Source organism: Camelus ferus, chromosome 12, assembly GCF_009834535.1.
Source record: "Camelus ferus isolate YT-003-E chromosome 12, BCGSAC_Cfer_1.0, whole genome shotgun sequence".
Classification (NCBI taxonomy): domain Eukaryota; kingdom Metazoa; phylum Chordata; class Mammalia; order Artiodactyla; family Camelidae; genus Camelus; species Camelus ferus.
In genome coordinates this window covers 37932564-37960248 of record NC_045707.1, presented here as the reverse complement: position 1 = coordinate 37960248, position 27685 = coordinate 37932564, and the positions used below count along the sequence as shown (strand labels likewise).

At 46.7% G+C, this 27685-nt stretch overlaps 1 protein-coding gene across 4 annotated transcripts in view; it reads right to left on the bottom strand.

Moving 5' to 3' along the window:
* NUAK1 (NUAK family kinase 1) overlaps positions 1–27685 on the bottom strand; it is a 67105-nt gene that overhangs the window by 19547 nt on the left and 19873 nt on the right. The window contains exons 2-4 of one of the 4 annotated variants that reach the window (XM_032493428.1): positions 16574–16694; positions 1336–1389; positions 374–525 (exon numbers count right to left, since the gene is read on the bottom strand). In XM_032493428.1, the coding sequence (XP_032349319.1) occupies positions 374–525; positions 1336–1389; positions 16574–16694 (327 nt within the window). Of the gene's footprint in view, positions 1–373; positions 526–1335; positions 1390–2903; positions 2974–15708; positions 15713–16573; positions 16695–27685 lie in introns of those variants that run through there. The other 3 variants (XM_032493431.1, XM_032493430.1, XM_032493429.1) reach the window with 3 other exon arrangements.

Here is a 27685-nt window from a genome sequence, read left to right as displayed (position 1 = left end):
ATGTACTAATGTGGGTGTCTTGGCTTTGAGAAATGTCCTAGAGTCCTGTAAGATGTTAGGGTTAGTTAAACTGAGTGAGAGGTACCTGGGAACTCTGTACGATCTTGGAAACTTTGCTGTAAATCTAAAATTACTCAAAATTAAAAGTTAAATAAATATGAGGAGTAGGAAGATTGGAAAGAAACAAACAAATGTCAACAGCAGGTTACCCTTGGATTCTGGCATTATGGGTGATGGTGATTTTGTTCTTTCTAGTTTATAGATTCTCCAAATATACTACAATGGACAAATGTCACCTTTATAATAGGAAAAGAATCACGTGCTGCCACAAAAAGCGATCCGTAGCGAAAGCTGTGGCGGGGCTGGGCCGTACCTTGTGACAATAGTGCACGGCGGAGACGATCTGCCGGAAGAAGTGTCTGGTCTCCCGCTCGCTGAGCCGACGCCGCTCGCTGATGTAATCATACAGCTCCCCTTTGCTGGCGTACTCCATGATGATCACAATCTTATCTTTGTTCTCAAACACTGCAGGGGGGACGGCAATACACAAACACTCTGTTTACCCGACAAGCTCATTTGTGACTCCAGAGAGCGCGAGAGGGGACGACGGAGATGTCGCTGGGCAGGGGGCACACAAGTCAGGCCATTCAATGTCACTGAGGAGATGGGCAAGTTTCCCAGCCAGGTGGTCAATGACATCATCACTGCTGCTCCCAGACATGCCTCTGGAACATTAGGGAAAACGTGCCTCTCTTTTCTGAGGCCCCCACTCTCTTTACCAGGCTCATTTCTCACAAGCCCCTCCCCTGTAGGTGGGATAACACAGAATAACAAACACAGCTACCATTATTAACCATCTGATTATGAACCAGCTACCCAGACCCCAAAATGGGTGGCTGACCTCATCACCTCTTTGCTCAAAAACTTCCAGATTTTCCATCTAGCCCAAAATAAAACCCAAAGTTCCAAATGTGGCCACCAGATCCTCCATGTCCTATGGACCCCTTTTAGTCCTATTACACATCTATTCTGTGCATTTATTCTGTCTCCTCTACTAGAATGCAAATGAGGGTTGGTCTGTTTCATTCATGGATGTATCCCCAGCACTCAATGCTGTTTGGCAATATTTATTAAATGAGGGAACTCAAAGCTTCAGAAATGCATTCTGGACCATTATAGGAAATAATTACATGGCACAAAAGGCTTCTCTCCCCAGCCTTGATGTTTTCTAGCAGTGATGCTCAAATGAGTCCTAGGAGTTCCAGGCAGATACCAGTGGGGGCAGGTGAGGGGAGGCTACAAAGGACAGGCTTCAGGTCCTCAGCTCCACCTTACCCAAAGTCACTCCACTGTTCTGCTTCATGTTTGAGGCTTTCACATAAGATGTCCCTTGAGCAAAGACAAAATAATAATTGTGTTGAAATCCATCACTCTCAAGGGATAAGGTATATAAACCTTTATAGCGTACCCAAGACCCTCCTTCTCTGAAGGACCCCCACCTACCTCCCTCCATCTCATCAGATTCTACTGCTCCGTCAGGCCCCCCATGCCCACCAATGCCGGCCTATTCACTGTTTCTCACAATCACACACACATTGCTGTCTCCCACCTCCATCTCTACCCTCTGCCTTTACTCCTATCTGTCTTACCTGTCGGAAACTCCATCAGTCAAGAACGAACTGAAATACGGCTTCCATGCTGCCTCCCTTCTACCTCTCTCCGTATTAGTGAATACTCGCATCATAGCAGTTTCAACCTGCATGAGTATATTTGCTGATTTGCATATTTATTTCTTCTGCCTGGACAGTAAGCCTAGACTTTGAGAGGTAAAAACTGTAGTTTTGGAATCAGACACTCCAAAGTAGATTCCTGGATTTGCCTCTTACTGTGTGACTCTGGGAGAGTTGCCTGCCCTCTCTGTGCCTGCTTAGTCAACCGTAAAATGTAATATGTAAGTACTTCCTAGAATCGTTGAGAGGATTTATTGGTATCAGGTACATTAAATGCTCAGAACAAGACCTGTACTTATGACATACACTCAATAATATTAGTTATTATTGTTGGTATCTATACGATTGGACCCCAGGCCCTAGCACTGAGTCAGACACACAGACACACTCAGTGAACTGGAACGTGCTGCTGGCCTGGGTCCCCTGCACTCCCACACCTTGTCATTGGCTGCTAGAAGCTCAGGTCCCTCCAGTTCCTTTTTGGCTCCTTCAAGTCCAGCCAAATCTCTCTGATAAAATGAAGGGAGAAGGAGGGCAGGGAGGAAGAGGAGAGGGAACAGCCAGATAAAATTGGCTGCTCCTGCGTCTGCTGGCCTCAGTGTACCCTGTATCTTTGGCTCTTGCCAGGGATTTCAGCCTCTTGTGCACTTTTCATTAACAATAAACTTTGGAAACTGGAAAGGCTGCCTCAGGATGCATGGCTCAGACTGTAAAAATGATAGAGTGACAGGCCCTGGACAGGGCAGCGGGTTTTCTAATTTTAAAAGAAGGTCAGGGGGTTGGGGAGGAGAAGGAAAGTATTTTGGCAGAGAAATAAACAAGGAGCCTCACACGCCTCAAAAGTTTGATGTATCCCTAAAGGAGGCCAAAGCCACTGGTCCCTTTGGTGACTATCAGGAGGTGTGGGTCACTTGCAGACAAAAGGACTGTATCAGTGACCGGATTCGTCCCTTTCTAACTGGCTAACTTGGCTAACTTGGTATCAAAGAGATATAAACATAGATCAGTTCAATATGCCAAATGTTTTGCTAAACAGCTTCCATCAGTGAGTCCTGCTGGTTCTACCTCTAAATAGATCCGAATCCTGTTCACCTGTCTCATGTCCCCAGTCATCCTTTTCTGAACAGTCTCCACCCCCACCTCCACCCCCACCCGCTGCCCCTGCCTGCTCACTCTTGCTCCTCTGCTGACTGCACTTGGAGGGGCTGGGGAACTGTTCCAAATGCATGCTTCACAGAGCACTAGTCTCACAAGACATCCTGGAGGGAAAAAAAGGGTTCCACAGTCAGACACAGGTAAAATATTCAGAAAATGCTAATACTTGATCACCCTGGGAGAACCTGGTCTCTTTAACTGAGTTTTGCAGGATGATTTGGCCATTTCAGTACTCCCTCTGAACTTACTTTGAGCCAGCTGGGGAAACAGGCGGGTCGGCAGCCAGGTGAGAGAACTGTCCACGTGGCCAGGCTTGGCTCTGGGACCCCAGCCCCAGCCCTCCAGCAGGAAGCAGCTGGAGACTTACAGTCAAGGCCCTGACTATAACCCCAGATTAGCTAAATGCAAACAACAGTTATAGACTTGGAGCATCCATGATTCATCAAGGAGGCCATTTGGTGTTACACATGAAGCTTCTTGGGCCTTTCCCAATAATAGCAGTATCTACTAAAGGCCTACTATGTGCACGCACTGTGCCAATAGCATTTTGCATGAATTATATCATATGGCTCTGGTCCTAGGAGTATCCTGTTCTAGAAAGGCTGGGTACAGTGAGGTTAATAACAGCCATGGCCACAAAGCAAGCACCAGGCCTGGACCCGCAGTGTGACTGCGCACTCCACACTCCTAGCCCTTATACTATTATCCACACACATTAACCCTTCTGAACCTCAGTCTCTTCATCAGTCAAATGAAGCTAACAATTTACGGGGGATTCCGTGAGCGCATGGGTCCAGCGCCCTCAGCATGGTGCCCAGGCCGGTGCTCAGTCAATAGAAGCCATTCTCATAATTACTTCATCTGCCTCTTTGTAGCTCAGGCCAAACAAAACCCTAAGACTTTCCTCTCCCTGCCGGCATCACTCTTCTAAAACATGCAGCGGCTGCTGCAGAATCAAGGGATTTTTGAGCAGGAAGAACCTTAGAGATCAGCTATTATTTTTCCAGAATCGCCCAGGATTTATAATGTAAAAGAGCAAGGCCTTGGGAATTGGTCCCAAAGAATGACCGGCTTCCGCAGCCTCGGGCCCCGGCTCCTCGCCTGCGGTCAGGTCACTATCAGCGAGGTGGTAGGAATGCGCTCAGCCATTCTTCTGGCAGAAAGGGCTGCTTCCCTTGGGCACTTTTACAACTGGTTATTTATAAGCCCAGAAATCTTGTCTGTGTTTATGTTATTAGTCACTAAGCAAAAGCTTATTTTCCACCAGTTGGGAAGGGTTTCCTTTCTGAAAAATGAAAGCCTGTGTCTCTTGGCCAGACGGTTTGACCCAGAAGCCCGGTGGCTCCAGAATGGTAAGGAAAACTATGGCCCTGGATGTGCCAGGCCTACCAGGCAAATTAAACCCCAGATAGAAACTTAGCTCAGCTTGAGTCAGCCCGCAGCACGGGGCCAGGTCCGTCTGGTGCAGATCCAGGTTTCCAGTAGAGCAACACATTTTTATAAAGCACTCACTATGTGGATGGTACTGGGGATACTAAAGAAGTCTTTACCAGAGTCAGAAGGAGAGGAAAGGCAAGCCCGACAGAGGGGGCGGCATGAGTGAGGGCAGAAACAGAGCACCGTGAGCAGAGCTACCAGCAGAGGGCAGGGGCCAGGGACTGAGACAAGAGTAAGAAGAAAGCGACTATGACGAAACGCAGAGGCCTTGAATGCCCACAAGGAGCTGGCGAGGAGCGAGGGTGGGGCGGGGGGCAATGACGGTCAGACTCATAACCAAATGTCACTGGGAACCATAAATGGATGGAACAAGGGACAGGGTAGCACCCAGGACCCTGGACCCAAAAAATGGTGTAGGGCTCACTCCACCCCAAAAGCCTCCCCAGACAATAATCTCTCCTCCCCTAGAAGGATGATTCACAGTCCTAATAGTTAACGTTTATTGGACAATTACTTCCTGCCGTGGATTGTCACATTCAATACAGGATAGGTATTCACAGTATCCCTACTTCATAAACAGGCAACCAGGGCTCAGATCAAGCAGCAACATGGCCAGTGCCCTGCAAGTACCCCTCTACGTCCTCTTCTGACACTGAACATCTCCCCAAGGACATGTACATAAGCCAGTATCATAGATCAGTCTTGGATTTTGAGTTTTCTAAAAATCGTACAGTATACAGTATATTATTTTGAGTCTGGCTTCATCCATTCAACATATATATTTGTAAGAATAATCCATGCTGTTCCATGCAGTCAAAGACTGTCCACCCTCCTTGCTGGAGAACACTCCATTTTGTGGATGTATCATGGTTACTTTTCCATTCTACTGCTGAGAGACAGCGGTGTTGTTTCCAAGTGAGGGTATTACGAAGCATGTTGCTAGGAACATTCTTGTGCATGTCTTTCAATGCTCCTCTGTACACATTTCTGTTGGGCAGATACCAGTAAGGATTTGACTCCAAACATGTGTGACTCAAAAGCTGATGTTCTTGCCACGACTCTCCACCACCTTCCTCCATCATCTGTTTACCCTCCTTGCATAATACTCATAAGGAGTCTCCTTTATCAGAGAAAACCAGCATCACTACCTTTTCTGAAAATGCTTTTTTATCAGCCTATCTGAAGCATTTATCTGAGCATTTTGCCATGTGATAAAGGGGATACCAATGTAGCATAAGACTGTCAAGGAGTTGGCTACCTAGTTGAATAAAACCAGTACGTACCAAATAAATCAAGTGGATTTATTTGTGTGATACAACCTGTGTGATACACACTTTGTTACCTAGGCGATCCGAAGGGAAGATCGGTGAGGTAGTCTGAATGGTCCTGAGAAGAGTCCCAGAGTAAACAGGCGTGGAACTGAACCATCAAAAATGACATGGGCTGTCTGCACGAGCTGGTTTTACCGTTGTCTCGGCATATCCTAAAATATCCAAATTCTCTCTTTCTTCTACTGATCTGCAGAAAGGCCTTCTTCCTAGACACCAACTTGAATTACTTTTCTTGTTTTCTGTTTATTTTCCATTTCAAGGGAGAGTGGGAATTGGTTGCTATAGTAACAGCTACTTCTCCCAATTAATTCTGAATTTCATCAGATGTTTAGTGTGACAGTCCAGTTCTGTCTTCCGATTGTCTGGCTTTCACAACCACACTAATTACCCGACTCCTAACTATTCCCTCCTGCTGCCCTCGGGGTTAATAACACAACTCGTATAGCTTGAGAAAACGTGTATGATAAAAGCAACGCTCTGGCCTGGGAGCAGCGCTGATGGGTGAGGAGAGCTTGGGATGCGAACCATCCACCAGCCATTTGAGAGCCAAGTACAAGGCCATTTAGGAGGAAAATGGGCTTGGGAGAGGAGAGGGTAGGGGGCAATTAACAGGACACTCCAGGAGGAGCACATTATTTAAAAAAAAAAAAAATGGAGGCTATCTTTCTGCTTTACATGTAATCTCAAGAGAGGAAGACTCATTTGTTGGTTTTAAGCAAAAAGGCCAAGGGCCTGGAGTGGACCCATCAGAATTCTCTTCATGCCTCTGCCTCCTGCCAACTTCATCTCCTAAATTAGTTCCAGGATGCTGCCACCCCTTCCGTGGTGTTGACTCCCCACGTGGCAGCATTTTAATTACTTTCCTAAAACCTCCGACAGAAGTACCATGCCACTCCTCAGGGGTGCTCTTTTATTAAAGTTCAGGAGGACCCTCCTAGAAAGTCTCTTTATTTTTCATTTCAGAAATGGAGTGATCTTTCCTTTGCAAGAAATGTTTGCAGCCTAATGAGGTCATTTAGTCAATACAAGATTCATTCTTCAAGAGTTCCCTCCCCAGAACTAAATTTCAAACACCTCATGGGCTCACAGCTTCATAAAATAGTCCTCTAATCCCTTATGTCTGAAAGCCCAGGGCAGTGAGAGTGAGAAAGTTAAACTTGACTGGCAGCTTCCCATCGTCAATGAGTTGGTCAAAGTTGATTCAATGTGTTTCCTGGTTTGGACAATGAAAGGCTCTTTAGTTCCCTAACTGTCTTTTCTTAAACCAAAACTCCTTCTGGATGTTGGTTGGCATAGCCAAGGAGAACTGTAGCCAACCAGGCCACCCACTGCCAGCAGTGGACTCCACAGAAGGCAAAGGGAAAGAAAGAAAGTGTATAAGCCTACCTGAGGAAGAGGGGGTGCAAAAGGCTAGCCGAGACCCATTCATTAGTGTTTGGGAAGATCAATATCAAATGCTGGGAGGGCAGAGGACACGGCCAGGATGGAGGAGTTGTGTGGGAGAAGGAATCAGGGCACTATGTTGGACCAATCATTGGCCTCCACCATCCTCCACAGCGAACTTTAAAAAGCACGTTCCCCCAATGTGGGCAGCGAAGGGGTAGAAATCTCACCCTCCATGAAGACAGCCTTAGTCTCCCTCTCCTGAAAAGCCCCACAGCGGGGCTTTGCTGCAGTTTCACCCCACCCTTATCACTTAGGGTGGAAAAGCCAGACTTGTGGTTATCACACCTCTGGTTCTAGTCACTGTTTGACCCACCAGGTACAGCTCAGGACTATCTCACCAGCCCTAAATTCTAGTCTGCTTCACTGGGCAACAGGGTGCAGAGCTTAAGAGCTTGACTCCCGGAGCCAGGCTACCTGGGTTCAAATCCAGGTTTTGCCGTTTACCCAGCTGAGTGACCTTGGCCAGTTACTTAAACTTTCTGTTGCCTATTTCTTCACCTGTGAAAATGAAGCTTCTATCCCACACTGTGAGAATTACCCCAGTGCACAGTAGTAGGCACACGTGTAAGTGTCAGCTGTTATAGTCAGGCAGCAAGTCTTCATTTAAGAAAGAAGAACAAACGAAGAAGCAGCCTGGGTCAAATTCAGAATTAGTATGGATATGTGTTGGCAGAACCCACAGTTGAGATTGCATTTGTGCCCTTGAGGGATGGGAGGGTATGGGGGCACGGAAGAGAGAGTGAACTACACCGAAGGGCTCAGCAAAGCCAGAGGTGGAGGCAAGCCTGGCTCTCTTAACAAAGGAGCATTCTTCAGTCCCCAGTGGTGTTCTTGAGCATGGATGTCAAACTCAGAGCCGTACCTACCAGATGAACTCACTGTCAGAAATCAAGGGAGAGGGCAGAGCACAAATTCCCAAATCAAAAAAATCCCAGGCTCTGAAAGTTAAAAGTTACAGTTCATCGAGTCCAATCCCCCTTTCAGTCTCCAAAGCCCCTCTGAAGGGTACAGTCATTGTAAAGACCCCATTCCTACACTTCGGGAGCCTTCCTAAATGCATGCTGTTGACGGCCTTGGCAAATTAACAGAGCCATCCCACTTCATTTCAAAGGACCCTGTGTGACATGGTAATACAGTTCTCTTTCCCTTTTTTTTCCTTTAAAAATTACCTTCAAGTACAAGTGGTATTATTTGAGGCACTGGAAAATACTGAATTCCAGGAAACCCAAGAGGGTGAGGCAGGACAGCCAGGGAGTAGCATTCGTTTTCAGTTGTTTTATTTCTAATCTCCAGCCTCTAGAAAAATGACTTGGGTGTAATCAAATGAAAACAATGAAAATAATACACTTGAAGGTCAAATAGCTAACTTCATAGGAAGCTCATTAGAAACGTGACTGGACGGATTCACATTGCAAGAGCTCATTCGCATGATTATAAGTGAACCCTCTGGTGCTGTGTGATTAGCAGAGGCGGGGGCCTTTGGTTGGATCCAGTCGGAAGAGACTTCATGTGGAACTTGGGAATCTGGCAGCAGAGGGAGTGTGTTAAAATGCTCAGCAATTCGCCATGGGTTCAAAAGAGTAAACACAAGCATAATACACTGCTTTGCCAAATTCAACAAACTGTTTCAAGGGGCTCTGAGTCCCTGATGAGGGCAGCAACCAAATGGCCAAGGAAGGAAACCCAAGCCCGGAGGTATCGCCCACGGCTCACTGGTGACGGCTGCCAGACACACGTTGTTCTCTGGAATTAACTGTTGACAAATGATCAGACCAAGACAAGATTCTAAAGCAGGACTCATTTCCTCTCAGTTGGGGGATTAGGCCCATCTTTCTCAGTCTGGTCAATTAAATTGAAGTCCCCAGGGGTGAGACCCAGGCGTCAGCATTTTTTCTTATAAACACCCCATGAGATTCTGACGTGCATCCAGAGTTCAGAATCACTGGAATGGGCAATCTGGCCTCAATCTTCTCTTCTTCTACCTCCTGATAGAAGTTTCTACTCCAGCCAGAAAGGACCTCTCAGATCCCTAACATCACATCAGGAACAGTCAATGTGGTTTATTGAGCATGTACCCGGGACGATGCTTAGCCATGTTATTCATTATCTCGTTTAATCCTCACAACCTTATCTATAAAGTAGTTGGCTATTGGTCCCATTTTAGAGCTAAGGGAACTGAGCCTCAGAGAGTTTGTCACTAGCCCAAGGTTACACGGTAGCAACTGGCAAAGCAACTGACTCGTTCAAATCTAAGCCCATTTGGACAGTAAGTACAAACTTGTCCTGCTAGAACACTACCTGGAGCATAGGTGCTCACTACATTTTTGTAAAATGGATGAATGACTAAGCAAATGAATGAGAACAGTGGGTAGTATTAGTGACCCACAGACCCTGTTAGATCAGTTCAGCCGTCCCCTGTCTTCAAAGGGGTCTAAATCGGGATCTGCTTGCTGCCTGAAAACCCTGGATTAAGGCACTTGAGCCAGAGAAGAAAAATGTGTGACTGTCTCCCCTGTTAAGTGTTTCCAAATCACTGATGCTCGCAATGCAGCCCTGTTTTGGCTTTTAACCTACATGAGCAGGGGTTTTTCTAATATGGTGGTTCTCAAACTTGAGAGTTCATCAGAGTTGCCTGGAGGGCTGGTTATTACAGAGAACACTTGGCCCACCCCTAGGGTTTCTGGCTCAGTGGGTCTAGGGAGGGGCCCAGTGATGCTGATGCAGCTGACTGGGTCCTGGGTCCCCCTCCGAGAACCGTGCTCAAATGTATTATGACGTAGTTGATTGGGTCCTGCCATCCCCAAGGGGCTGTCTCCCTGGGGAGCAATAGTTTCTGACTCCAGGATCTCAGCTGGGTTCTATGGAAGCATCCTGCACCAGCCCCACTGCCTCTGGCCAAAAGCTGGGAGGGAGGAGAAAGCAGGGATGGCTTGTCAAAATAGTGATTTTCATCAAGAGGCAAGAATTATATCCCTTTCCAGAAAGAACTATCAAAATTTCAGGAGGTAAAGGTAGCTTGAAAAAGTATATTGTAATGCATGCTTCTAGGAGGATGGGAAGAGCTTTGAACTGATAGTAAACTCATCCAAAATGTCTTCATGATAGGAATTCAGAGAATTTCCTAGAATGCAGACTCTTTGACATCTTCTCATGAACAGCAGGTTTAAGGCTCGTGGAGCTAGGGCATGTGACTCACATGATTATTCAAAGAGACACATTTGCTTGCTATTTTGTTTCTGAAGTTTGAGAAATGCTCCCAAAGGCAAGAGATCATAGCTGACAAATGTCAAACTGCTTTCCTACTTTGTTCCAGAAAGCCAGGCTCACCCTTACCTGAGATGAGGCTGTGATGAAAGGCTGGCCAGTTCCGGCATAGCACAACACAAAGGGCCAAGAAAGAGATGTAATCTTGCAGGGCCAAGAAGAGAGATTTCCAGGACCAAAAAAAAAAAAAAAAAAAAAAAGGAGTATAAAAGTGAAGGCACCAGCCCAATCTCCCCACGCCCCACCTTTTCACGTTTACGTGCCAGACTGTTACCAGATGGGGTGCTGTTTCCCTAAAGTGCTGTGCAGCAAGATGCCTGTTCGTGGTTTTGCAGATTGAGTCTCCTAGGCTTTCAAAGGGGAAATGCGGGTGAGACAACGCGCCTTTGATGTTTGAACTTGGGTCCTGAAATCAGAACCCCAGGCAAAAACTGTTTTTATCTCTTCCATCCGAGGCAACCAAGTTGAAAGCTCTGGCGGGCACTTCCTTCTCAGCTGTTCTTTCCATATTGTCAATTACCTCCCTGCTGAGAGGATGGAATTCCTTTGACTGGAAACAGGGGTCCATCTCGAGATGGTGCCAGAGATTTCTTTCTTCCTCTTCTCTCTTCATTAGGTTACCCTTAGTATCACACGCTAGAAGGTGTATGTCTATCCTCTTTCATTGACTTAGCATTCAAAGCCAGTTATGGTTTGTGTTTACACAGAGTTGACAAATTTGAGGGTCAATCACCTTCACCTACAGGTCAATAGGAGAGTAACCCCAGGGTCTGGTTGGAGAAAGAAATATTTGAAAGGAATTATTTTTGAGATTTGGTGAACAGAAGCAATGATTCAGTGAAGTCACAGATTTTATGAGCCTGCGGGTATTATGAATAACATACAAATAACTTAACACGTCCATGAACTGCAACTTAGAAAATACTTGACCTATTAGTTTACCGGATGGGAGGCCCCAAGCGTCTTCCTGAGATGTATGCATAACTGTCTTCTAAAATACCCACCAAGGTGGGATTTAATGCTCTCATATATTTAAGACAGTGACCTGTAAGAAGGCCAGGAATTCTCTGTATCACAGGGTCTAGGACAATGCTTGCCCCAGTCAGAGGTCACCGCAGACACCAACCGACCTGCTCAGTTAACAGGAGCACCAGCTGCAGAGTGTCACTGACTGAGTTAGACTCTCAGATCCACCGCTGCTTAGTAGTTGGTGTAAGCCTGGATAATGCGCTTCGCCTCTAAGCTGAATTTTCCTTACCATAACATAGGGATGTTAACAATTAGTACTTCACGGATATAAAGATTAAATGAGATAATAACGTGCACATATCCTAGCACAGGAGAAACATTCAATAACTTCTAGCTATTATTAGGATTATTTTCAAGTGTCTTAAATTTAAATTTTAAAATGTTACTTCTCTCCTCAAAACCAGTGACTTTCCTCTATTCCAGTTATAAAATCCACACTCTCTCCTTTAGCCAATATGGTCAAAACCTGGCCCTCTCCAATTTCCTCTCTCCAATTTCCTCTCTCCTGCCACCCTATTGGGTCCCTCAGCCTCACAGGCCCTTTGTCACTTCTACCAAAACAAGCTGTTTTCCTCCTCTGAGCATTCGCACATACTCTTCTCTCTGCCTGGAATAAAGGACTCCTCACTCCATTCAGGTCTTAGCTCAAAAGTCACTTATCTTTTCACTTGCCTACTCACTGAATGTCAGCAACGTGAGCCCAGCGTTTGTCTTATTCATCTTTGCCCTCCTAGCGCCTAGAACAGGACCTGGCACATAGTTGGTACTTAACTAGGGGGTTTTTTAAATGAGGGAATTAGTTTTTCTCTGAAACTAGCTATTTCACTATCCCCAGATCACACAGTCCAAACTGGTGACTTCCCCTCATGAAACCCCAAAGGTCCGAAGCATAACAGGGTTAGGTGCATCACTGATTTGTCATGTTGCTGCTGCTGCAGAGTGTGTGTGTGTGTGTGTGTGTGTGTGTGTGTGTGTGTGTGTGTGTGTGTTTTAAGTCACAAAGGTCCTTGTTGAAGAAGAAATTGTAAACTTCATTTGGTTAAAGTCCAGTCACTTAAATGCCTGGGCATTGATTTTTCACCAAGCAAATTAATGCACTTCTGCACAAAGACTCCTGATTGGCTTGTCAAACAATCAACCAGCTTCCAGAGAGAAGGTTCCTCTTACAAAATAGGTAAGAAGACCTATGTGCCAGGGCCACCAACTAGCCAGCATAAGCTGAATGCACCTAAAAAAAATCATATGTTGAGGTCCTAACACCTAGTTCCTCAGAATGTAGCTCAATTTGAAGATAGGGTCTTTAAAGAGGCAAGTAAGTTAAAATGAGGTCATTAGGCTGGACTATAATCCAATATGACCAGTATCCTAAGAAGGAGAAATGTGGACACAGGCACATACAGATGTGAAGACACAGGGAGGAGACGCCAACTACAAGCCAAGGAGAGATGCCATATTTTTATTTATTTATTTATTTACTTTGGGCGGGGGGAGGTAATTAGAGTTTTATTTATTTTTAATTGTGGTGCTGGGGATTGAACCCAGGACCTTGTGCATGCTAGGCATGCCCTCTACCAAGGCCCCGCCCAAGGAGAGAGGCTTAGAAGAAACCAACGCTACTGACACCTTGGCCTTGGACTTCGCCTCCAAAACGGAGACAAAATAAATTCCTATTGTTTAAGCCACCCAGTCTGTGGTAGCAGCCCTAGCAAACTAACACACCTAGTGAGTCACTAACCCTCCAGAGCCTCAGTTTCCACAACTACAAAATGGGAACACCTGGCCTGCCCACCTCCCGTGTGTGCTGTAGGGATCAAATGAGACTAGAGGTGGGAGACCTTTGTAAATGACAGAGTTCTACACATGACGTTAGGATGTCTAACTTCACTCTGGAAGTGGCATCTTGGGGTCCTGGGTAGTGAAGCAGATAAGAGTCATAAGACCTGGCAATTGTGAGGTCCCAGTTAAAGGTGTAAGAGCTGAAATAGTACCTTGGTCACTGCCTGTTCCTAACCCCAGAGGACGGGAGGCGAGCTGCCCTCCTCCACAGTTATTTAGTGGATGTGGAAAAGAACTTGCGTGGGAGAAGGGAAAGAGAACAGAACAGAAACTGGAAATCTCTAAGAAATTGAAAGAAAAAGAGAGCCACATTTAAGTCCCTGGGAATTTTCTGGATTAAAACAATTCCTTTTTATTTGCATGGTACTCTTAAGGTCACAAAACACTTAAAGGTGGTGGGTTTCTTTTTAACCTGTTTGAGGTCAGGAATCCCTCTGAGAGTCTGCTAAAAGCTAAGCATTCACCCCCTACCTAGAAAAAAATAACCCATGAACTTAACACATTATACACCAACATAGTTCCATCCTGCAACAACAAAAATGTTCTATATCCACACTGTGCAGTATGGCTGCCACTAGCCCCATGTGGCTGTTGAGCCACTTGAAATGTGGCTAGTGTGACTGAGGAACTGAATTTTTAATGATTTTATTTCAATGAATTTTAATTTAAATATCCAACTGTGGTTAGTGGCTTCCGTATTGGGCAACATAGTTATAAACTATTTCAAAGGATTTACAGACCCCTGCAGCACAACCATGAAATACCCTTGTCAATGGACCCCAGGTTAAGAACCACTTGTGATGATTATGGGGTCTTCACCACAATGACCTTTCTGAGCTAACCAGTACTTGTATCAGCTCATTTTATCCTACTGACAACCCTAGGTGAGGGGTACAATGTTTATCCCCATTTATAGGTGCAGTAATTGAGGCACTGAAAGGCCCACCATCTTGCCCAGAGTCTCATGTCTGGTGTGAGAACTCAAGCTCTTTCTTGACTCCCAGTTCTAAGGGCTTTATGAACTGAATCCCAAGCTCTCTCCTGAGGCCTTGGTAGAAATCATTTCTAGTCACCCAAAGAACTTTAATTCATGCTGGTACCCATCTTTAAACTTATAAGCTAGGGCTTCTCTTCTTGAGCCTTCAGTAAAGGCTGGACTGAGGCCAATTTGTTCTTGATAATAGAATGTTTTCCCATTGAGGGTCACCTCTGGCCTTTCCTTGGGTGGGAGACAAATTCCTGTTCCCCATTCGGCCTGAAGGATTCCCAGGGCCAAAGAGGGCATGATGCTAGTGAGGAATTCACTCATCAAGTCGCTTCTCGATGCCAGACTTCAGTGACCAGACTGACTCCCAAATAAAGCACTGGATGTACAGTCTCTCTGCCTCCCTGGTAGAGAAGCCTCCTGCTTGAATGAGGCCAAGAAATCTCAAATACAGCAGAGCTCACAGAGCACATGACCCACACTGGTCCACGCTGTGCACAACCACCTTCATGTTTCCGGGGCGCTGGGCCACAGAGAGCAAAAACACCCTGAACTTCATAAAACTCACTCTCATCCTCTTATCTGGTATCTTGACTCACTTCTAACTTCTAGAATTTCTCCTAGAATTTCTCCTCAATTATCAGGCATATTCAGGTTTGTTTTTATTAGCCTAGAATTCTACTTTTGCCAAATCTTCCTCAAAAAGACTCCTTCAAGGGCCAGCCTGGATGCCATGTATTTCCATGGAAACTTCTAAGCTTGGGCCACCACGGTCACAGAATGTGTCACTCGCAACATATTCTGTTGTGTTACAGCAGGTCTATTACAGCAGGTCCTGGGTGGGGCCTGGGACTCTGCATGTCTAACCATCCCAGTTCATGCTGACGCTGCGGCTATAGGCACTGCACTTTGAGACCCACTGCATGACATGTTTGTGGAATGAATAAAAGACTGACTGAATGAAAATTTCCGTTAAAAATCCTATCCCCAAGGGACCCACTAATGAGCTTTGGAAAAATCAAGATAAAAGATATTACCAGCACCTACTTCTAGATGAGGAGCAAAAATAGAAACAGCAGGAAAAAAAGAATAGCCAAACCAGCAGAGAACCAGAAGAAGGAAAACCTGAACTATCAGAAAAATTTTAGAGTTACTATCTGCTTTCCTCTTGGCCTTTGCTGTGTAACATGACGCTCAGACCAGAAACTTAAAGTAGGTTTGCTTGTCTGACTCAACCGTATATTAAAAAATATTCTGCAGAAACATTTTGACTCAATAAGCTCAAGACTAGGAATTTTTCATAAGAAAATAATCAGAAATGAATGTAAAAAATGATGTACAAGGAGAGTCACTAAAGCCCTGTTTATAATAACCAGAAATTTGAGACAATTTATATATTTGACAAAAGGAAATAGATTCAATAAATTATGGTATGTCTATAAATAGAATACTATAAAACTTTTTAATATGTCCTTATAGAGGAATATTTATTGACATAGGAAGAGACGCATGGTATAAAAAGTGGGGGAAAAAATCAAGCTAAAACCAGTATAAACAGTATGGTCTAACTTTGGATAAAAAACACATACAGATATAAAGAATAGATAAAAATATAAATATGCTTAGAGAGCTATTTATCAAACTGAGTGTTAGAACAGAGTTTTTTTATTTTGACAGTTATATTTCAATCATTTCTGCCATAAATACATATTGCTTGTGTAATTTTTTTAAAGGATTCTTTTTAATGATAGGCTGTGGGAATTTTATACTCGCCATTTCTTCCCGTGGCGGACCAAAGAGTTGAAGCATGAGCACTTTTACAAGCTTTTCCCTTCCCTGCCCTTCTACAAACACCAACAATTTGAACTACACTTGCAAAGCATCTGTCACACCAACAGATCCCTCTTTCTCAGTATTGCTTGGACCTGCTGGAAGCTAATTCCTAACTCAAAGAGGCCAACTTTGAATAACTTATGACCCCACCCCTGAAGCCTCAGCTTTCGGAAATGACACTGACAGTGGATCCACCATTCCTTGGTCACTCAGCAAACTGCCACCTTCCAGAAACCGTGGCTGTCTCACATACTGGCTTTCAATAAGGTGGGTTGCTTAGCAACCGCCAAGGAACTGGGAAGACAGAGGAAGGCACCTGGCAGAGCTATTTTATGGCCAAAGTGAGCTGTGCTATACGTGTGTGCTTGCACTCAACGTAACCAAATAAGAGATCACACCCGGCTATTTTTGCATCATGAAGAAAAATACTTGGCTCCTGCCCAGAAGGGCAATTACCTAAAGATCTTGGCAAGCCCCATGGTATGAGAAATGGTAACGGATACGGGGGTGAAAAAAAAATCACTGACCTTCATAAATACTGATGATATGAGGATGGTTGAGGGATGACATGATCTCAATCTCTCGTCTGATGTGAACCATGTCTTGTTCATCCTTAATTTTGTCCTTACGAATGGATTTTATAGCAACCTATAAAGTCAGGAAATGAAATGTTACTCAGAGAACTAAACAGATGCAAATCAGTCATTGGGAGAGTTTGGAAAATAAATACAGATGTTACATGTTGGCAGAACCGACAATAACCAAAACAAAGCTTTGAAATACCCCGTCACGTCTTTCATTTATAGCAAAAACACCCTTCTCCAGACAACAGAAAACATCAGGTTTTAACAGCCTGGGGTTTGGGATGGTGGGATTTTTTTGTTTTTTTGTTTTTTGTTTTTTTTTTTTTCATAAAGCAGGGGGCTGCTTCATGGGGCCAGATTCATTTACTCTAGGAATCCTGATCTTTTGAAAAAAGAAAAAAGGAGAGCTCAGTTTACAGGGTGTCGATGACTAAACATGGATAGGTGAAATTAGCATCACTCAGCCCCACCATGCAGCTGCCACAGCGATGGCTAGAAAAAGCTTTATTGCATGGTTTATCTCGAGACCAGCTCTTGGGTTCCGAGTCGCCGGCCTATGCTGTGCTGATGCCATTGCTCAGTAGCCAAATCCTCCCCACATCCCTCCTTTCACTAAGGTACCTTTGCTAGCACGTGATGTGACGGAAAGGCTCTGCTAGAGAAAAATCAGTCAAACAAGGAAGCAACAGCTAGATCCCCTGCTCAGCCCCAGTTGATTCCAAAAGCTCCGTGCCAATGTCGTCTGCAAATCCAAACTGCAGAGAATTACCAGGGCCAAGGCACAGAGCAATTACTCAAAAGAAAGACATAAATAAAAAGGCATTAAATGACAATGGGAATCTAATAAGGGAAAAATAGGCTTGCCAATGGATTCATCTCTGCTCATAAACAAGCTGGTTGGTAACTTAATTCGCCTTGGCTCTAAGGAGGGCAAAAACTCCTTTGGTGGGGGAGTTATCCACGAGTAACAAGGAAGCCTGCCAAGCAGTCTACTGCCAGCTCTGAAAGCCTGCTTAGTTCCCTCCAAACTGATCTCCTTGTGACCTCAGCTCTCACATTAGCACCCTTTCCTGGATGACAGGAAGTAAAAACCACCACTCTGGATTCCCAAGGCTTGAAGTGCTCTGGAGAAAAAAGTCCCTGTTATCAGCAGCCCAGGGCCACACCTCGACTATCACAGGGTCAAGCACAGGCGGCCCGGCAGGAATGCACTCCCATCTGTGAGCATCTGCAACTTCAGACTTGCACCAGATCCCCGTGCAGCACTATACATGGAAATGTTTCTAAACTACCATCTGTCCACCTATGACTCGACAAGAATTGGGAAGTTCTTCTTACTCTTGTTTTTGCTATCTGCTGATGAAATCAACTATCGGGTCCCTGTATTTCTCCTTCACAGAACCTTCCCCGCTTGTCATTAAATCCATATTGGCATCATTCCTTAACTCTACACCAGTGGGGCTCTTACTCACTGCTTCGTCTCCAGTGTGTCACGCAAGGCCTGGTGTGTGGCTGGCCTGAGAAAACATGGAGTGTGGGCAGGCAGGAAGGTAGATGGAGAGGAAAAGAGAAAAGGCAGGAAGGAAGGCGAGAGGGGAGGGGTCGATGGCACTGGGTGATATTGGCCAGACCAAGGAAGTGACAGTGGAATTGGAGCAAAAAGAACAGGAACCACTGCAGTCAAACCACACTGCCAAGCCAGGCACGTCAGGAAGATGACTTAAGACTTCTCTGGCATCCTACCTCCGTGGGCAACAGAGAAATAGAGAAGGCAGATAGGAAACACAGGACGCCCTGCTGTAAGCCCAGGGCCAGGCAGCATCCTCCCTCAGCCTGCGGGTGGACCACGTGGCCGGATGAAAGGAGGCTGCACAGAGATGAATGAGCTTCCGGACTCAAGGCCCCTTTTCAGGAGGGTGCCAGGCCCCCCAGCTACCCCAGGCCCTCATGACAACCCCATTCAGTACTCAGCAAGAAAAGCCTGCCTTTGCTTACGTCAAATGTAAAGATATGACTGGAAGGCTTTATTTCCTCTGAGTAGGGCCTACGATCCTGGGAGGCTGTTCTTAGAGGGAGCAGACAGTGAACACACACAGGCCGTGGAGGATGTGGGTGGCTCTTGGACCCACTCCTGCATTCCTCCATGAACCAAAGATGGGCAAGGGGAGAGACCACCCCTTTGATTATGCAGCCAGCTGAACTTGGCCTTGGCAAGGTCTTATTGTCAAGTGACAATAGAAATCAATTTTTTTCACCATCGAGGGCTCAGGAGAGGGTGGCAACATTCTTGGGGGGGTAAGAAAATAACCCACTTGTCAGTTCCCCCCCACAGTGGAGCAAGAGGCCAACGGTCCCATGGTGTATCTGCCAGGGGGCTGCTTGCAGCCCAGTCTGAATAGGAAAGTGCCCACATTCTAATAAAACCTCACTCGGCACTGAGGAAACTGAAAGGGATCCACAAATGTTAATAACCATGGTGGTTGTCCTTCCACAAAAGCTTCCCTCTTCAGACAATGAATCTTCTATTGAAAATGTAAAAGAGGGCTCATTCTGCCCCCTATTTCAAAGGGGTGGTGGGAAGTCAGGAGGAGACAAATGCTAGAAATCACTTAGAACTGTGCAACTGTCAAAGCCAGAGGGAGACATTCAACTCCCAAGAGCGGTGAGATAGCTCGCCCAAGGTCACAGAGCCAATTACTGGCCAACCACGGGAACAATAAGCTAGAAATACCAGCAGGCATTCGTGAGGCACTTAATATGTAGTACAGACACCGTGCTAAGTGCTTTACATGCCGTGACCTTACGTCCTTATCACTCAAGCTTCAGCTCCATGGTCCCTTAGGGAGGCCCTCCCTGACCCCTCCAGCACATAAGGCCACTCCAGGCCTCATACTCTCTCTATACCGTTCCTGCACCATTTGAAATCATCCTGCTTCTTTGTCTGCTGCATATTCAGCCTGAGGCCAAGTCCAGTTCCCAGCATGTTTCCATAGGACCCAGAGAGCTGAGAATGGCTGTCACGTTTTTGAAGCGTTATTTTAAAAAAAGAATGAGTTCTACACATGCAACTCCTGTGATATAACACAGGGCCTCCTTTGTGAAGTTGCAGGAAGAACTGAGCTAGCACGCAGTGAAGCAGAGTGGCATGATGGTTAAGGACATGGCTGTGAGTCCTGGCTAACGCCACTCAGCAGCTGTGCCACCTTGGGCAGGTTGCATAACCTCCCTGTGCTCCAGTTTCCTCATCTGTCAAGTAGGGAAATACAGTACCTGCCTCACGGGTCCCAGGGAAGATTAAATGGCTTAGAACATGCCAGGCCCAGGATAAGTGCTCAATAAATGTCAGAATGTTTCACCCAGAGAGAATACCCCATAAATAGGGCTTTCCTTCCCTCCCTCCATCCTGGGAACACACTTGAGTTCCTCCTGATGGAGACCACATTTGTCCCCCAACGACATAAAGGGCAGGAGAATCTCTCTCCAGGGTCTAAATTGTACTCGCATCGGAAATGTCAGGAAACTCTGAGCAGCTGGGGCCCACATGAGCATTAGGGCTCCTGATTCTGAGACCAGACAGGAGGATGAACAAATGGAACTCCAAAAGCAACTTCAGGACCATTTTCCCCCTCCTGCCTCTGATGGTTGTCAGGTGAACAGGGGATCAAACGTTCCCACTTAGAAACAAAATTCTGACTCAAGATACCCACTTCAGCCTTTCTGGATTTTGACTGTTCGTTCATACACTGAATCCTTTAGAGCTCCCACCAGGTACTAATCACAGGGCCGGGATGGCATGATCCAACATGATCCTGCACCAGACATCAAGGTGGGGGCAGAAATGAGAGGACAAGGACAAGAAGCAAAAATTACACAAATAATTACATCCTTGCCCTTGTGGCCAAAGGCTACCAAAGAAACACACAGAGATGCCCAGTATCGTGGAGAAAACCTCCTCTCCAGTTTTCCTCAGCCCTCACCTACATCTACAAAGAAAGAGGGAAGGAAAGGACCCATCAGGAAGGGATTACCAAATGTCTGAAATCAGATACCCTCAAAAAAAAACAAAACGGGTCTAACTTGTTCTTGCACGAGTCAGAGAGGTTCCACTCTGCCTTCAAAATGACTGAAGCTGGGAACTCAGGTGTCTGAGCCCAGCATGCTGCACAGCCACTTCCATACGTGTTCCTAAGTCTAGACGGCACCGTGTGCCTTATAAAATGGTCTGCTTTTAAATAAGGCCACCCTATCGTTTAATGATTAAACCTTATGCAGCAGCAGGTCTGGCTGTGGATCTGCGAATTCTGCCCTGCGGTGCCTGCCTGTTTAAGAGGCAAATAGCCCAGCCAATTCCTACTCCTTGTGAAATATAAGAGGCCCAGCCTTCTCTTCTGTGGTGGTGGTTTTTCCTTTTGTGAATAATCACAAAAAAACACCTGCTCTGCAGCCTTCTGGGTGTCCTTTTCACAGTGTGAGTGCTGATAGCTCAGGGATCTGGGCAGGGTTATGGGGAACAAAGCAGTATGATGAAAGTGCACGCTTTTGCTGGCAGGGTGACCTCAAGCAAGCCTGAACCACACAGGTCTCAGTTTCCCCATCTGTAAAGTGGGGTCAACAAGTCCTAACTCTTGGACCGTTGTAAGGAGGGAAAACTATTACACGGTGACTATAACAAGGCCCGTCAAAGGGTCCTCGGCCACATTTAAGGGGGTGATGAGTCCACAGCACATCATCCCATAGGCCTCTCCCCCCACCCCATTCCTTCCACACATGCTCCCTTTCCTGGCATTTACACAGAAGCAAGAGCAGGTTAAAATTAATATCCAGCCTTCATGCCTACACAGAGCGGGCCCTGCCTGGCCTGCTTTGGGGAGTGGGGGAAATTCCAGGCAGACTGTGTGTATGTGAGGATCCAACCAAGTGAATCACTGCCCTCTTCCCTCCACAGCCACCTCCCATGATACTCATTTATTGACATACGTCAGCCTGAAGAGAGGGTTCCAGAACAGTGAGTGCCTCTCAAAGGGGTCCTGAGTGTCTTGCCAAAATGAAGATTCTGAATCCAAAAGTCTCAGGTGGGGCCTGGGACTCTGGCTTTCTAGCAAGCTCCCAAGTGACGCCGAGGATGTCAGTCCAGGGACCATACTTTGAGCAGCAAGATCTTAGCGCTCTGTCTTTGGCCCTGACATACCAACATTTTTACAGCAGCAGCGATATTCTTAATAACAGTAGCAAATATGCATTATGTGTTAACCAGGTGCCAGTGGACCTTATCTCATTTACTCCTAACTACAACTCCATTGCACAGGGGCACCAAGAAGGTAAATACTGCCCAAAGTCACATAGCTTGTAAAAGATGGAGCCAGGACTTGAACCCAGGTGGGCTAAGCCTAGAGGCTACTGATTCTTGAGGCCACGGATTACAGTGGGAGGGACAGCAAACATGGCAGGTGACAGAATCTCTCAAAGGATCCCAAACAGTCTCCAAAGCCCAGTGCGACAGGCCTCCTCCCAGCAGATGAGTCATTTACAGGGTCATATGTGAGTCCCAGAAGGCAGGACTGGGGGACTGAGCAGCAGGGAAGAAACAGGGCCATAAACACAGCATTAGCATCACTTAGTGAGAACAAGTCTGCGTTCTAATCCCGGCTTTCAACAGGAGCTGGCAGCTTCCCCGCCATTCACAAGGTGTGATCTCACACCCCGCCACGTTCCACGGGAGCTGCAGGGCACTGAGTCAGAGGCGGCTCAGGGATCTTTTCTTAACCGATGGGCCCGGAGGCCACTTGCAGTGGGAATGGTTAGCCAAGTCAAGATGGAAGCCAGTGTAAGGGTTCCTGCTCTTGTCTGGTTGGTTGACAGTCAGAGTTCAAGCGAGGCAAGGCACAGCTCCAAATGGGCCCCACAGGTCTAAAGCTCCCCAGGACCACCAAAAGGCTTTCACTCAGAAAGGCTGTACCCGGCCACCACCACGGTGATGCCAGCCAGGAGACCGCCTTGCAGCCAAAGCCCCTAATCTGTTAAATGACCCCCAGCTCTTTGTGAGGAGTCTGGCCAACTCAGGACAACATTCTAGCAAGTTGCCGCGATGTAACGAGCCCCACAGGGACCCAAGCCAGCTCTGCCGTGAGGCCCGTGGGCCTCTTCCTCTCCAGCCTGCTGATTCTTGTCAATACAGGGGTGTTTTTTCAGACAGAAGCAGGTTGGAAGCCAGGAATTGTATCAACAGGCTCTGAGGAGAGGCACCTCGATGCCAGGAAGCACGGCATGCGTAAGAAAGAGCTTTTTCTTCAAAGAACAGCATCCTACCATCTTGTAAGAGGTTCAGAAAATACAATCCTGTTAACTCAGCTCTCAATCCTCAATTTCCCAAAACTCCCCGTGAAAGATGGTGTTTCCTCAGATGATACCAATTTTCTTTTCTCTTGCCATGTAAAAATGTGTTTTATTTCCAGAATTTAAATAGCAAATCAGATTTTTATTTGGGCCAGGGCCCGCTTCAGAGGACCTCAGAGAGGCCTGGGAAGTTGTTATCTACATGTACAGTCATTCCTTGTCCCGCACCCACGCCTCTTCAAGGGCTGAGTGAAGACTGTCATTACTGCCCATGGCGGTGCCACAGGGGAAGTGGAATTAATGACTAAGAAATCACAGGCAGATTTACATTCTCTGTACAGTAGTGCAGTTGTAAACAGGAGATAGTGGCCACAGCTGACCGGGCAAGAACCAAAAGAATGGGAAAGAAAGGGCCAATGGAAAGTTCATGCCAGTGGCCACAACAAAGCAAGCCGCAAACCCGCCCTGAGTGTGCAGTCAGACTCAAGGAGAGAGCACTTTGCCAAAGGCCGGTCAGTGTGCCACCTGCGTGAGATACCCTAGCTGGGGAGGAAGGGGGAATGCTGATTGTCAAAATGCAGATTCCAGGGCCCGCCCCAGAATCTTTTTTACCACCTTCCCAGGTGATTCTGCTACACTCTGAAATTCGAGGACTGTCACCTGAAAGCAGAGTCAGTGTGGCTGTGATGGCACATATTCTGTAACTTAAATATTAGGCAGTCATACTAAATGCTAGGTGATTAATGAAAATTAATGAACTGCCCATCTATGAAGAGGGGAAATTAAAACAAACTACTTCCTTGAGGGGACCCAGTGACCTGGATAATCTGCACCTGGAAAACAAAAGGTTTGTTCCCAGGGGACATTTGGCTTGTCCTAGCCTGAGGCAGGCCCATGGATGCCTTGAGGTCACAGAAGCTGGCTGCTTATGGGTTACTCCACGCTCCGCAGGCAACCTGGGGCTCCCATGCCTGGTAAAAGTGAAGGTCTCTGGAAGAGGAGAGAAATAAGCTCTGGAGCCCACGTCCTGCCTGCACTGTGAGAGGGGGTCTGGGTGAGGCTGCAAGGAGCCTCCTCTTACCTGGATCCTTGAAATCTCTAATAGCCAATCCCAAGGCCCTTGACAGGAAAAGGCCGCTGGTAGCCCAAGAGATGCTACTCGGCCGGAGTCACAAAGACAGAAAATGCAAAGCTCGTTCAGCTGGGACTCGGATGGCCCAGCAAGGGTTTCTTTCTGGACTCTCACATTCTCGAAAGCCAGATGCAATACCTGCTCAGAAACCTAAAGTGCAAGCGCTTTTCCTCCAGGTTACAACCGTCCTGGGGAGAAAGGGGACAGACCAGGGGGCTGAGGCTGCTTGTAAGTTGGACGGCCTCAGGTGGCAGCATCTGGTCGCTCTGACGCTTGTTTATACCACAGCTTGGATAAGCTTAGGGTTGTGCAGCCTGATTTATCAACTTCCAAGCCCAGCCAAGCCCCAGCCAGAACTGCTCAGAAAGCCACCCTCAGCACCTTGGCGCTGGCTCCCCCGGCACGGGGAGGTACTCGGGCAAGCACGTCACAGCCTCAACGTCCTCGTCTGCAAATGAGGATGACAAGAGTAGCAACCCCACAAGGTCGCAGTGGGGATCACACAGACTGTGTATATGGGGAAGGGCGGAGAAGGCATCATCAGCATCACTGTCACCAGCAGATGTCAGAGCTGCAAGGACCCCAGAATGTCCTACGCCAACCTCCTCATCTTACAGATGTGGAAACCCAGTCCCAGAGAGGTTAAAGTGCAGGCCTGAGTTCATGAAGTTAACAGCAGCACTAGAATTGCAGCAGGAGTCCTGAGTCCCACTCCAGTCTGGGATGTGTTATACCCTGGGCAAGGATTTCTAACCAAATTCCAAACCACAGCTAGCAACAGGACTGAAACTGCTAGGGGGGAGGGGACAGTTAACACTTACACGGAAGGCAGGCACCAGTGCAGCAAAGTCCCCAGAACTGTTGCATTATTAATAAACCAAGATGGGGAGTGACAGCTACTCCTAAGTGTGCTGGCAAATTAGGACCCGTTTCACAGCATGAATTATTTCATTTCCATCTAAGGCCAGGGAACTGTCTTTACACAGACACTCTGGGGACACTGTTTTTCAGTCCAATTCAGTCCAAACCTTATTCCAATATCTGAAACCTGATTTGATATCACACGTGAATAGGAACACCCAGGAGGTTCTTATCCCTTTGTTTCTTAATTCACTGAAAACATTGCTTTTAAATATTAACTTCAGGCTGCCACTGAATCACTGACCTTGAGAACAATGAATAAGGGACACAAAAGCACTAAGAAACAAAATTAGTTTTCCAAAGGGAAAGGAAATCAGTCAACTGAGTTCAGTTGATGCAGGTGAGCAGAACAAAGGAAAGACAAAGTTTTTAATTTCTTAAGATGTAAAATACATATAACACGCACAAAAATTTAAGGGCATTGCTTTAAATTTTATTTCACATTTTTACCGTGGGTGATTTTATAGATAAGAGAAAGAAAATTCTTCAAAAGTTACTTTTACGCTGACAGAATCCCTTTCAGTCAGGAAACTGATTAATAGCCATTAAGGTGTGCACAGACACACCAGACGGGGAAGGGACAATAGCCCTGGGCTGCATTCCCGCTGAGGTCTCATCCATCATCTCCTCACAAGCAGCAGCTTCTCCCTTCCAGGGGAAGCTTTCATTGTCCATTACCCAGAGAATTAACAGGCTGGTCCCTGTTCCTCAGCCCCTCTGCACAATTCATCTGGATGCTTGTTCAGCCCACTAATGACCTCCCCACAAACCTGCCAGGGACACTGTCACAGCAGCACCTCTGGCTACAAATGCACAGCCCCCACCCAGCAGTGACAGCCTGACCCTCAAGGAGCATGTCAGTCCTGGGAGGGAAGTTCCTGCCACCCCATCAGGCAGGTTGCCTCCATGAGCCTTACCTAACACCTGTCATGAGGAGATTGGGGCTGGGGTCTGTGGTCATTACTGGGACCCAAGGAGCAGGCTGGGTGCGTTCGTGCCCCTGGACGTTTGTGTCTGCCATTTTCTCAGCCAGGAGCCCTCCACACCCTACTGTTTGCAACTAACGTCCCCAGCCGACCACCTCCTCTGCATCCAACCCCTGCAATGAGCCCCCTTATCGCACACATAGGTCCTCTTTCATAACCTCCTTGCCAGTTTCTTAGAGGCTTCCTTCACTCAGAGACCATTTCTGCTTTGTTCACTGCAGCATCTCCAGTGCCTAGCAGGTGACTGATGTTTTGTACATGCCAAAAAGCTGTTGCTGAAATGGACCCCAAGTACTAAAAAGGACCTTTATAAGACCAGAAAACAATAATAGGACATCTTATTCCACCTAACCTGAGCCCCAGCCACCCCTGCCACTGAGCCTTCTTTTAACTTGCTAATCTCTCAAGCAATGAATCTCTACTTGTCCCCAAATCACTGAGCCTGAACTTGCTTATCTTTAAAATGGTGTCATAACAGCGCCCACCACAGAAGGGCCAGGAGATCGTTCACGACAAGAGTTATCATAATAATGACCAGTTATCAAGCCCTTACTCTGGGCCAGGCACTGGGCACCATCCTGTTAAACCTCTCAACTGCTCACTCATTAAATTCTTGCTAAAACATTCTTATTTCTGCTTTCTCAGTGAATTTAAACTGAGTCTGAGGAGGTTAAGTAACTGGCCCTAGGGCACACAGCTAATGAGTAGCAGAGCTGGGTCTCGCTAAACCCAAAGACTCTGAAGCTCTGGACCAACCCTGACAAAGCGAGTAGCACAGTGCCTGGCATTTGGTGGATGTCTGATTAGGAGGGGAAAAAAAAGCTGAATCAGAATCTCTAGAGATCCAGGCCCCACCAAAGCCATACTGCCTCGTCCCCACCCTAAGTTTTTTTTGTTTAAGTCACTCCCATCTTCAAAAGCCCATCCACTGGCATTCCTTGCTGCTATCTGTGGGGTCAGCCAGTGCAGTTAGCCAAACAACAGAATAGGGCGGGAGGGTCTGGGAAGCATATCCCTAAAATGATAGGAAATCTGCTCTGCATGAAGTGCTGATCTGGGTCCTGCAGAACACGGACCTACCCTTCAAGTTGCTTACAATCCCACTGGAGAGGGCAGTGGACAGGCGGGCTCCTCCCTGCCCTGTACCCATGCACACTTCTACTAGTTAGGAGCACCCTGACTCTGCTCCGGGCACCACGCCTTCCCCACTGATGCAGTTTTACAGGGACTGTCAGTCAAGGTACTTCACCTTCCCTATGCCAATGGGTAGACGCATGACCTAGAGCTTAGCCAAGGAGATGTTCTTTCTAGGACTCTGAGATGCCCCCCAGCAAAGTGGTCTTTTGTGAGATCGCAGACAAAAACTGCTGAGAAGTCCTTCTGTGTATCACTCTCCCACTTCCACCCCTGAGACTCACTCACGCTCCTAAGACCAGAATTGAGCCCCACTTTGCTCAGAGTATTAATCTTCCCATCCCTGACAAGAGCCAGGAGAGAGTCTCCCCTGTCACTATTGTTTTTCCATTTTTTTCCTTCCAGTTTTATTGAGATATAATTGACATACAGCACTGTACACTTCGGGGGGATAGGGGAGGTAATTAGGTTGTATTTTTTTTTTTTTTAATGAAGGCACTGGGGATTGAACCTCGTGCTTGCTGGGCACATGCTCTGTCACTGAGCTAT